General features: G+C 34.8%; 1 protein-coding gene across 1 annotated transcript in view; it reads left to right on the forward strand.

Moving 5' to 3' along the window:
• The window catches only part of LOC111057202 (acetyl-coenzyme A synthetase), a 69,864-nt gene that overhangs the window by 55,599 nt on the left and 1,207 nt on the right, over positions 1 to 13,058 (forward strand). Inside the window, exons 6-10 of the mRNA XM_039429937.1 lie at positions 4,112 to 4,304; positions 5,054 to 5,187; positions 7,187 to 7,376; positions 10,351 to 10,540; positions 11,524 to 11,769. Coding sequence (XP_039285871.1) covers positions 4,112 to 4,304; positions 5,054 to 5,187; positions 7,187 to 7,376; positions 10,351 to 10,540; positions 11,524 to 11,769 — 953 coding nt within the window. The remainder of the gene's footprint in view (positions 1 to 4,111; positions 4,305 to 5,053; positions 5,188 to 7,186; positions 7,377 to 10,350; positions 10,541 to 11,523; positions 11,770 to 13,058) is intronic.

Genomic DNA, 13,058 nt, shown 5'->3' on the forward strand with positions numbered 1-13,058 from the left:
CAATAAGTGTTCTTTACTCCGTGCTTGACTCTTGGCCACCTTGAAAGTGAAGAATTTAGGATAGCTAGGAAATAATGAAAGATAAGCCCCATGCCCTTGAATGCTCAAGGGGGTTGGGGCTTGAAATGAAGAAGAGTTTGACTAGATGGTCAGATAGACAGACTAAAAGAGAATGGCTCACAGCCAAGTCAATAGAAAATAGCCATTCTAGTATTCAACAGTTCCAAAGCATGCATGAGAGAAGAAGGGTGATGGGAGAAGGGCTTTGGAAATTAATTCGATTTAGTTCTCCAAATCTTGGTCTCCATCCTGATTTGGATATCCAGGCGCACCGCGTGGAGGCTCTTCCAGCTTCATTAAAATGGTGTTAAGGATGTTTTGTTGGAGAAAACTTCGAAGCTGGAACAAATTGATTGTGCCCATATAAAAGAAGAAGAACTTGATCTGGCTGTGAGAAAGATGAAACTTGGAAGATCACCTGGACATGATGGCATCACACCAGACATGATCAAATATATGGGGCCAATAGGTAGAAAGTGGCTCTTGAGAGTGATAAGATTAGCCTGGAGATATAAGAGAATCCCCAAAGACTGGGAAGTATCTGTAATGATTCCCATTTACAAAAAAGGGGACAATAGAGAATGCAGTAACCACAGGGGAATATCCCTTCTGAGCGTACCGGGCAAGCTCTACTCAAGAATACTGCATGAGAGGCTGAAATGTTTTATTGAACCAGACCTTGAGGAGGAGCAATTTGGCTTCAGACATGGTACAAGTACTCAAGATGCCATTTTTATCCTGAGACAAGTCCTAGAAAAAAGTGTAGAGTATGGCAAAAACGTGTACTTGTGTTTTATAGACCTCATCAAAGCATTTGACAGAGTACCCTGGAATGCTTTATGGAAGGAATTATGAGATAGAAGAGTGAATGATAATTTGTTGAAGGCCATCCAGAGCTACTACAGAAGCTGTAGGAACTATGTGAGAGTCGGTAACTGCTGCTCTGAGCAATTTGAAACAAGAGCAGGAGTAAGGCAAGGAGATATTCTATCACTGTATCTTTTTGTTATAATGGTGGATGGAGTGATGAAGGCCTGCAAGGATAGAGAAAAAAGATTGACAGTTGGTCACTGGTGACTACAGAGAGGAAACTTCACATGTGTAGCATGAGCACATGAACAGTCACTAGAAGTTGGAGAACGCTGACCGCTTCAAAACGGCAACATCGCGCCTCTGTATCCCTCCACTATCTCCGTGAACAAAGCCATAGTGCATTCTGGTGACGTCAGCACAGGTAGGACTCCTACAACAATAAAAACACTAGCTGATATAGATTAGCTGAAATCAACGAATTTTTATTGGTGTAGGAGCCCTACCTGTGCTGACGTCACACGAATGCACTACGGCTTTGTTTACGGAGGTAGTGATCCTTCCCGCTGTATGCTTTTTCTGCTGCGCATGTCCATCCCAAGTCTGAAGTAATTCTGTACAGAGTGTAGTATCTTTTTCAATGTACTGTGAAACAGTATGAACGCAAGTCGTCTCTGTAATAGGATAGTTATGTATCTTATATAGCCTGCTGGAAATTTGAAATATATCTATTGCAAAAAAGTGAATAATTTACATTTAGTATGATTGACACAGTATGAGTAAAAGAAATTGATGAAATTATAAGATACAATAGTTTTTATAAATTATAAAATTACAAAATATTGTAGGAGAAAATAGAAATACAGAAGAAACTAGCAAATTATAATTTCTTATTCTGCACTGCCGACATAAGAAAAATCTTAATTAATAAAAAAAACATTATTTATCAATTGTATGTAAATGAATGCCCTGTATAATATCATACGAAGTAATATGATAGGAATTGAAACAGTTCTATAGCCTACTTATAGTATGTACATAAATTTCAGCTAAACATTTGTGATAAGGCCTAGCAGGAAATTTCCACGTTTTAATTATTGTGGCTACCAAAAGTGATAAGATCTTAAGTATTATTCCTTTGAAGATTGAACTTTCCGTACCACACTCTTTTATTCGACACTGAATTCATAATCATCTTTCCCTTATTATATGATCTGATAAATATTCTAAATTATGTAATTACATAATGACAAGGAGGTAATTTTTCAAGAAAATGATTTGTTCACAATTTTCTTAAAATGTATGAATTCAGGGCTACTTATTTCAATCCATAAAATAGAATTATAGTAGGCCTACCCTTTTTTGAAATTAATAAATTAATAGATTATCAAGTGCCGGTTAAATTTTAACCGTGATTAATTCCATGAGAACGAATCAGAGAAGCCGTCTTTTCTAAAACGTCTTCTCAGATTGGTTCTCCTGGAATTAATCACGGTTAAAATTTAACCGGCTTTTGGGCAGCCAGCACTAAGAATAAAATTATAACAACTAGTTTCAGAATTCACACCATCTTCAGGTTTTAGATTTTGAATTTTATTTTTTTAAACCTGACGATGGTTTGAACACTGAAACTAGTTTTTATAATTTGCATTCTATATTATTTTATTTATTTCAAAAAAGGGTAGACTATTATAATTTTATTTTATAAATTGTTCACAATATAATATTATTATTCACATTAGAAAAAATCTGGTGTGGCGCACTCACACAACTTTCCTTGCCGTTATGAAAATTGATCACCTGACGCTAGTGTTCCCGCGCATCTCAAGTCTACTATTCAAATATTTGAGCCAGCTGGTGACAGGGCAATAACGCTGGAGACACACATGAGGTCTGCTATCTCTTCATAGTGAATGATTTAATAGAATCAACAATAATTTGCAATTGAATAATCACATTTTCTCGAATTTAAAGCTTATTTTCAATTTTAGGTGAAAATGTTACCGAACATTAATTGTAGAGATTTTCATGCTCAATCTACTCCACTTGATTTTCTTTGTTTCAATTGTATCTGAAGCCCGATAATAATTGGGAATCTATCTGCATTGATGGGGCGGAGCTCCTGAAATTTTTACAGTTATGGGACTTGTGGCAGTTGATAGCAGAGCTTATCGATGACTTTTTTAGGTATGAATTTGATCAAAATCGTTGGAGTCGTTTCCGAGAAAATCACGAAAAACCCTGTTTTTGACAACATTTTCGCCATTTTAGCCGCCATCTTGAATTGTATTTGATCGAAATTGTTCGTGTCGGATCCTTATAGTGTAAGGACCTTAAGTTCCAAATTTCAAGTCATTCCGTTAATTGGGAGATGAGATATCGTGTACACACACACACACACACACACACACACACACACACACACACACACACACACACACACACATACAGACCAATACCCAAAAACCAGTTTTTTGGACTCAGGGGACCTTGAAACGTATAGAAATTTAGAAATTGGGGAACCTTAATTTTTTTCGAAGTGAAGATGTAAATTTAAAGTATTGTGCTCACTATAACCTTAGTGTCCGGTTTCCCATTAGGGAACTTTGGACTATATACGGCGAGGTGGGTGGAACTACACCCTTGGGTCTCCCCACCATTCAAAGGCATTCGCTAATAATAATAATAATAATGTCCTAAGTGCCACTTGTTTCACAAGTGCATAACATCTGAAAAGTGTGTTCAAATTATGCATGAAGGATTATAACCTTTGGGTCAAACCATACGAGGCATTTTTTCAGTCGGCACGACATGACAGGATGCTTTCTGATTGACTGATTGGGTTGGCGTATATCAAGTGAACTTCCTGTTCAGCCAATCGGAGAGATTCTTGTCCTGTCGTGAAGACTGTAAAACACATCGTGTCGTGTGGCTTGACCCTTTTTTTGGACTGAATAATGAATTTATTGTCAAATACAAGAAATATTTTTACAAATAAAATAGTCATTAAATTACAATAGTTTTGGCAATATCATGTGTGTCATATTACCTAAATTTAAGAGTCATTTGTGTCATTTACCTAAATTTATTTTTATTACCTGAATTTGTCATATTATCTACATTTTTACCTAAATTTGCCTTATTATTCACACTTAGTGCCATTTTTACAAATGAATGAAGAGTAAAGAATCTTTGTGAAATTTGGTTGTTCTCAATTCAGTTGTTTTTTCGTGATTTGCAGTGGATCAACAGGCAAACCAAAGGGAGTTCTGCACACAACAGGGGGTTACCTGCTATATGCAGCCACTACATTCAAGTATGTGTTCGACTACCACCCGGGTGACATCTACTGGTGCACGGCGGATGTGGGCTGGATTACCGGCCACAGTTACGTCGTCTATGGACCACTCGCCAATGGGGCCACTTCTATCGTTGTAAGTTGCGAATATTCACAAGATTTAATATTCTCAAGTAGAGAAAAACAAGTAGAATAAAGAGACTATTACAAGTATAATTGTACAGGCAACACAAACATCGAACTTACTTCTTCTTCTTTCTCGATCCCCTTCTGCCTCACAGCGTAGGGTGTGTACACACAATACACGAGTGGAACTCCATACCCTGGTCCAAAAATATCACAAATTCCACAAACATAATAATCAATTTATCATTCAATTGTACAGAGAGTATATTGCTCTATGGTTCTGAAACTTGGGAATTAACAAAAAGAGGCAGTCAATGAATAAATTGTGTGAAATGGATTTTTTGCGCCGGAGTTGTTGTGTTTCAAGTTCAAGGATGGATCGAGTGAGGAATTCAGAAATATAAGGAACATTATAGGGAAACTGGACACTACTACAGTATATAGAGCGTACTAAGAACTGATTTGAAAAATTCCCAGAGATATTCCCGAAATCTGCAAATCAGCGTTATTCCAGTGTTCTGAGTTTTTTTCAAGAAAACAGATTGAACGAAAATTTTCAAATTTTCTACAGATGTTCAGCTAAGGTGACAAAAATATTGTGCTAGAATGGCTTTGAAATATAAAGTCAAAGATACGCCCAAAATCAGCGGTTTCCTAGAATTTCTCCTGGGGTTTCCAGCATTTTTCAGCTTATTCGAGAACAAATGAACAGAAAATGTTACATTGAATGTAGAAGTAACTTATGACTGATATTTTCAGTTCGAAGGGACTCCATTCTACCCAGACAACGACAGATATTGGGCTGTCATTGAAAAGTACAAAGTGACCCAGTTCTACACGGCACCCACCGCTATTAGGGCGCTCATGAAATTCGGAGAGGCTCCAGTCAAAAAGTGAGTAACGCATCTCGAATAATATATTGGGTTGGTTTTAGACCACCTCTAGTTCTGTGATGAAATTGCCAAACCAAGGATGACAACAGTAATCATCAGTAATTGTATAATAAACAATAAATATTCTCAATTCATCCAAATGCTTATGAATACCAGTATATAAGTATATGAATGGATATTGTAAGTGTGGTATTGAAAAACGCAAACAATGTACAAAATAGTAGTTGGGTACAGTAAAAAATCAAGAAATGTGAGCTAGGTCTGATATTATTGATTGATTGATTGGCTGCCTTTATTAAAAACCTAGGAGGGCGAAGTTAGGGCGCAGCCGGCCCTCTCTTAAGCCCGGTCCACACGCTCAAGTTTATCTTCAGTCTTTTGCTCAAGCAAAAGTCGGAGCATGTAAGTCGTTGTGTCTGGACGGTAAGACGGATGGGTCTTGACCGATGATGTCGTCGAACTTGAAATGTATCGGCCGGGAATCTTTTTCCATCAAACCGTCCGTCTTTTGCCTATCCACCAAAACCTAAATCGCGTAAAAATGGAGATAGAGAAATTGTGATTTCAGATTCGGATTCAGCGCCCTCAAATTAATAAAATGCTTCGCGAGTACTTGAAAATAAGCAATTTTTTTATCGATTTCATATAACGCTTTTTTTCTTTCTTGATTCTCATGATACTCTCAGAATTTGATGTTGATATTATGAATTTAGTTGTATCGACAATAATTATTAATATTAAAAATAATATTAGCATTAGAATGCTAATTTGCTTTAAACAACTATGCTAATATCATTAAAAGCTTACAGAGTTGAAAGCAGAAAAAAGTCGGGAGAAAAAATAATAAGCTACATCGAGTTATCAATATTGCATGCCTCATTGATTGCAATTAATAGTCCACACGACAGCTGATTTTTTACCAAATTGCAATGGGATATTAATTGCATGCAAGTAATAATCCACTCGACAGCTGATTTTTGTCTATAGTCTGATTTTCACGGTAATATTGGCGTTCGAAAGAGACTTCTTTTCCTTTTGTATTATCCTTAAAAATTATCTTAATGCAAAATTTCAAAAAACATTGTAACTTATATACGTCGACGCGCAATTTAAAGAGGAACATAACATACCTGTCAAATTACATGAAAATCTATAGCCGCGTTTCACCGTAAATGAGGAACATATAAACAAAATTATGAACATATTTTCAGATTCATCTTGCAATTCTCGAAGTAATGCAACGTGAGAAAATTTGTCTCTTTTTAACAACCAGTCCCTACTCCAACGTGAACGATGAACTCTACCTTTCTTCCTATTTTTTTGCACACAAAGCAAAAGTGGCCAAGAGTACTAGCTCTTCCATAGTTGATGACGAACTGAGCTTGTGAGCACAAAAATAGGAAAAGGGACGACATAAGAAGGATACGTGTGAACGCAATTTTACATCCGTCTTTTGCTTGAACCAAACAATTAGTCTTTTTCTTGAGCAAAAGACTGATGGTAAACTTGAGCGTCTAGACCCGGCATTACACTTAACCCTATTATTGAGGTTTACCTGAATATAATAACGAAAGATCATTCACCAATATTTATTTTCAAATGATTATTTTTGAGATACTAAAATAAGTGTTATAATATGTCCTGAATAATGAAGTAATAATGTTCATTTCTCAAATCTATATTTTTATCTATTTATACGTGGATACAATAACAAATCATATAAATATGATTGGGAAGGAACAACAGGCTTGGCCCAAAACTATTCCATTCCCAAATTTTGATTACATGTCCAAAAAATAGGTTATGTTTCTTCAGTAAGAAGTTGTTCGCCATTCTTTCTCCACAGTCATTATCTATTTATTTTCTTATCTATTACATCAAAAGATAAAACATAATTCTATTACGCTATACCGTGCATTAATACTGTACCAATATTGTCTTATTGAAATTATAATTCTAAACAACCGCATAATCAATTGAATCCTTCCTGTTTATTTAGGCACGATTTAACTTCGTTGAAAGTGCTGGGAACTGTGGGCGAGCCAATCAACCCAGAGGCGTGGATGTGGTACTACAAGAACATAGGCAGTGAGAGGTGTTCTATTGTGGACACTTTCTGGCAGACAGAGACTGGTGGACATGTTCTCACACCTCTTCCTGGAGCCACTCCTATGAAGCCTGGCTCAGCTGTAACTATTTATTCATTATTCTCTCTTTTTTCAGGACTACTGATTATTAAAACACTTGAAAAAATATCGAAAGTACCCTGATAAAATTATTTTATAACAATAGTTATTTGTATATCTAGAGTGAAAAGTACGACTTTTTCTCCCTGTGGGAAAAAGTTTGAAGCCCGAGGCGAAGCCGAGGGCAGCAATTTTCCTGAGGGAGAAAAAGTATTTTTCGCTCGTGATGTACACAACATTTTTCCTCCATCTACATTTTTTTATAGAAACTGCAAATAAAATTATTCTAATAACTTACGTATTGGTGACAATGATTCCTAACAACATAACCTAAATCTAAAACCTAAAAACCGGTCGTCTGATTGGCACTGCCGATTGCGCTATCTATCGGCAAAAGTTGTAACAATTATATCAGCTGAGCAGCTACCAAAACTGGCTGACTCCAGATCACGCGGTTCAGATTTGAATTGCAGATCAAAAATATTTGTTGGCTGGTATTTTGAATAGAATAAATTATTTTAAAAATTGTATAAATTTATATTGTCTACTAATATTAAGAATATAATAATTATCATACAAACATATATTTCATGAGTTAATCAAATTTCTGGTTGTGGTATTGAATTCAGTTGACTCAATGACAGACACCTCTATTATGCTTTTTCATCTGAGCTTAGACCTTCTAACCGATTACAATGTAAGTTTCAAAATAGAGATGCTCCCCATGTTATTTAAATGGAGTCACTTTTACTCCATAGGGAGTTTTTCTGTTTTTTACTACCGAGAGCGAAAAAGTGACACTTTAGTATTAGGTTTCAGGGAGTAAAGTAAGTACTTTAGACAGTAGCTGGAGGAAAAATATTTTATAATTTTATTTAAAAATAGAATTATTATATTGCAACACTACTGTCGTGAGGTCCACGTTATAATGACATTATTTGATTAAGTTTGATGTTACTATATTTGTCCATAATTCCACAAAGCAGGTAGTACTATCCTTTTCTAGCTCGGCAACGATGCCAAATCTATTTTTGACAATGTATAAATAAAATTATGATAGAGAATCGGCAAAGCTGTTCTCCTATCTTTATCCACTGCCATTATAACGTGGACCTCACTATAGTTCCAAGAGCCTATTACACTCGAAAATGGCTCTTGAAGAGTTGAAACCCACCAAACGCAACGTTGCTAGATCGTCTTTTAACAATGTAGAAACATAATTTACAAAATATTCAATCTCAATTATTATGAAAATGTACTAGGGCTATTTAATAATTTAAAAATATTATTCTTGCCAAATATAATATGATTGAAAAATATGTAATTGAAAATACTAAATTTTGTATGTACGCTGATGACATTAGTTTAAGCATATTCGACAAAGATTTGGATATAATCGAAGAAAAATGTAATGACACAATATTGCTTTTAAAAAACGTTTTAAGTAAAATGAACCTTTTATTAAATAATGATGAAACGAAATTTGTACATTTCACCTGTAGAAATCCCAAAAGAAAAAGTACACTGAAGCTAAATAACTTAAATAACATAAAATTTTTAGGCGTAGATCTAGATAACAAACTCAATTGGGAAGAGCATGTATCAAGAGTATGTAAAAAAGTAAGTACAGGAATATTTGCACTAAGAAGGCTGGCACCCATTTGTAATTTATTAACTTTGAGATCCGTGTATTATGCCACTGTCCACTCTCATATTTCATATGGCATTGAGATTTATGGTGGGACTAGTGCATTTAACTTGAATAGGATATTAAAACTCCAAAAAGAAGCAGTAAGAAAAATATCTAATTTAAATAGACAAGAGTCGTGCAGGACATTTTTTAAAAAGTTAGAATTAATGACGGTGTATGGACTTTATATTTATAAAACAATATTACACGTAAAAAATAATGAAGACAAATTCCCCAGGCAATCCAGTGTGCATGACTATAATACAAGAAATAGGAACAACTTTATTATCAAAGAACATAGTAAAGAGAAGTACAAACAAAGCCCGACCTATATGGGCATCAAATTCATCACTTACCGGTACCTTCCTACTAAGATTAATCATGAAAAAGATATTACAAGGTTTAAAAACAAACTGAAAAAGTATATCGTGGAATTAGAATTATACAGTTATGAAGAATTTTTTAGTGCCAACTCATTATGTATTTAGACTACCTATTGTTGATGTATTTTGTTTTTACTTGTATTTATTTTATTATTTTGAAAATAATAAAGAAAGACGCATTCATGTACATTTTGATGTATGTTTTGAATAAAGAGATTGATTGATTATTTTTAACAAGAATGAACAGTTGATATTACATCAGATATACCGGCATAAGCTATCCTCTATAGAAGGCAGTGGCAAGGCAGAGAAGCAGCAACGCTGTTCGCCATTCTTTCTCCACAGTCATTATCTATTTATTTTCTTATCTATTACATCAAAAGAAAAGCAACAACCTATAGAAGCTTTATGCTGGAACAAGCCATAGTGAAAATCGATTGGTTACACAAACAGAAACTAAATTAATAAGAAAGAAAAGATGTAAATAACAATCAAATACTTTTTGTGTAGTTGAGAAGTTGATATTGTGGTAATTATTCATATTAAATAAGAAGACTAAGAGATTGTCAAAAACCACAGATCTTATTGATAGTTAGAAAGACCGGTCTCGGTTGTTACACCATTGTCAATCTCTGATACCAAAGATAAGTGATCTGATATCAGTTTATCAGAGATTGATATAATGGTGTAACAACCGAAACCGGTCTTTCTAACTATCTAAAAGTCTGAGGTTTTTGACAATGTCTTAGTAGTATTTTTATTAACCAATCAAATAGTTTGGAACAAACATTTATAAATGGAAATTTGAATAAAAAATGAATAAAATAATATTGAGAAATAAAAAGAGACACTATAACGTGGTCTCAATATACAGATTGTAACATAATGCGTGGATTGTTAACAGACATTCCCGTTCTTCGGCGTGCTACCGGAGCTTCTGGATGAGGAGGGAAAAGTCGTCGATGGACCCGGGGAGGGCTACCTGGTATTCAGGAGGCCGTGGCCCGGAATGATGCGCACTCTCTTCGGAAACCACGAACGGTTCGAGTCCACCTACTTCTCAAAGTTCCCCGGTTTCTACTGCACAGGAGACGGTAAGTGGACTGAATTATTGATTTCATGTAACGTACGAATATAAGTTGAATGTTCATAATATTATATTTTGTTATAACTATGATAATATCGTCTGAAAAGAATCAAGTCTCGTTCGTTATATGTAGTTCATTCTGAGTCTAGGACACCAGTTGATTAAATTCAGTCTAAACTTTGACTGTACAAACGACCTTTATTTGAAAAAATTAATAAATTAAAAAATTTTATTCAAGTTAAATTTTCTTCTGGTATTTATGATTTTTTTATTTTAAAGTTGATTGGATTATAGTGTTAATTCGCTCAGTGTAATAAATAGAGACCATTGAAGAGCTAGAATAATGGCTTTTATTGACTAAAATAAACTGATATAAAATAACAAACTTTCTGATGATTTAGAATAATTCAAACAACTGATTTATGACATATGATTATCATATCATTCTTCCCTCCCAGTGGTGGAACCCAGCTAAGAAACTTATTTGATTTTGTGGAATTAGAGTTGATATTGTAGAATTTTTTCATAATTGAAAAACACAATTTCATTTTATAAAATAATGTGGATGTGACAGAAATAGAACTTTTTTTTCAATGATTTGATTTTCTTAAAAACTGTTCTTAAATTATTTTTAAAACATTTACCAAGCATCACGCTTGGTCCAAAACAGATCTCCCAGATTCACATCATTAACAATCTTGTGCCTCCACAATTAAAGCTATTATTATATTATTTCTGGATGAATAAGTTAAATATTTCATTTTATAAATGTGGATGTGACAGAAATAAAACTGTTTATTCAATGATTTGATTTTCTTGTTTTGAAAAAAATTGTTAAGCAACATGCTTGGCCCAAAACCGATCTTCTCCCAGATTCACATCAATAACAATTTTCTGCCTCCACAATTACAGGTATTATTATAATTTTCTTGGATGAATAAGTGAATTATTAATATATTTATGAGACGTACATTTTGTTCGACGATTCAGGAGCCCGCCGCGACTCAGACGGCTACCTGTGGGTGACAGGGCGCGTGGACGACATGCTGAACGTGTCCGGCCACCTGATGAGCACGGCCGAGGTGGAGTCGGTGCTCGGCGAACACCCATCCGTCAGCGAGGCGGCAGTCGTGTCGCGTCCGCACCCTGTCAAGGGCGAGTGCCTCTACTGCTTCATCACGCCCAACCAGGGCATCACATTCACTGACAAACTCGTGTCCGAGTTGAAGACCAAAGGTCAGCAATCAGTCTGGTTTTCTATCTATAGGTGCGTACAGATATACGCGCCTCCAACCCGCTCCGCCCTCGTTCCGCACTCGCACCGATCATGAACGTTACGGGAGATGTTAGCTCTTCTCGCGTCCCACTCTTGCTCCCCGGTCGATCATCAATCGATCTGCTCGAGTGACGTTCGATTGCGGAGCAGAGCGAAAGTCTGTACGCATCTTTACATCTATTGCGAGGTCCACGTTACAATTTCATTTAAACATGCACAATATCAAAACAATGATTGGGTGAGAAACAACAGAATTGATAAGCCTAAACTTTGGAATGTTCAATTATTTTTCAATTTAAAAATAAATGTATGTCGCACAACATAATATTATTACAACACATTTTACCGGCTAAAAATAAAAAATACTAATGAAAATCCACTTTGAAAAACAACTTATTTTAACATTATTATTTGTTTTGCTTTAGAGGAGAAAAACATAAAGTTAAATAAAGATGGGCACACCTAGGCATAAGCCCTATTGGAGTGCACTTCTCTTAAAATAAAAATTTAACTTTAGAGTAGTAGGACCGCTATGCTCTATTTTAACATTATTATTTGTTTTGCTTTAGAGGAGAAAAACATAAAGTTAAATAAAGATGGGCACACCTAGGCATAAGCCCTATTGGAGTGCACTTCTCTTAAAATAAAAATTTAACTTTAGAGTAGTAGGACCGCTATGCTCTATTTTAACATTATTATTTGTTTTGCTTTAGAGGAGAAAAACATAAAGTTAAATAAAGATGGGCACACCTAGGCATAAGCCCTATTGGAGTGCACTTCTCTTAAAATAAAAATTTAACTTTAGAGTAGTAGGACCGCTATGCTCTATTTTAACATTATTATTTGTTTTGCTTTAGAGGAGAAAAACATAAAGTTAAATAAAGATGGGCACACCTAGGCATAAGCCCTATTGGAGTGCACTTCTCTTAAAATAAAAATTTAACTTTAGAGTAGTAGGACCGCTATGCTCTACTCAAGAAATAAACTCTATTCATGTATAAAATTAATAAATAAAAATTTACTAATGTTACGGTTTTCATAATGCAACAGAACGATGACTATCTCTTATTACAAACGAGTAACTTTATTATAAGTAGTTTCATAGTGATGTAACAATGTTAATGTTATTAAATGAACGGTTGGTTCATTCATGGAAAAAAACAAGTGAAATGAAAAAATAATAATAAAATAGAATGAATAAAATTATTCAATAATTTTCTCAGTGAACAGTGAATGTCTTATTCAAATT

Source organism: Nilaparvata lugens, chromosome 6, assembly GCF_014356525.2.
Source record: "Nilaparvata lugens isolate BPH chromosome 6, ASM1435652v1, whole genome shotgun sequence".
Classification (NCBI taxonomy): domain Eukaryota; kingdom Metazoa; phylum Arthropoda; class Insecta; order Hemiptera; family Delphacidae; genus Nilaparvata; species Nilaparvata lugens.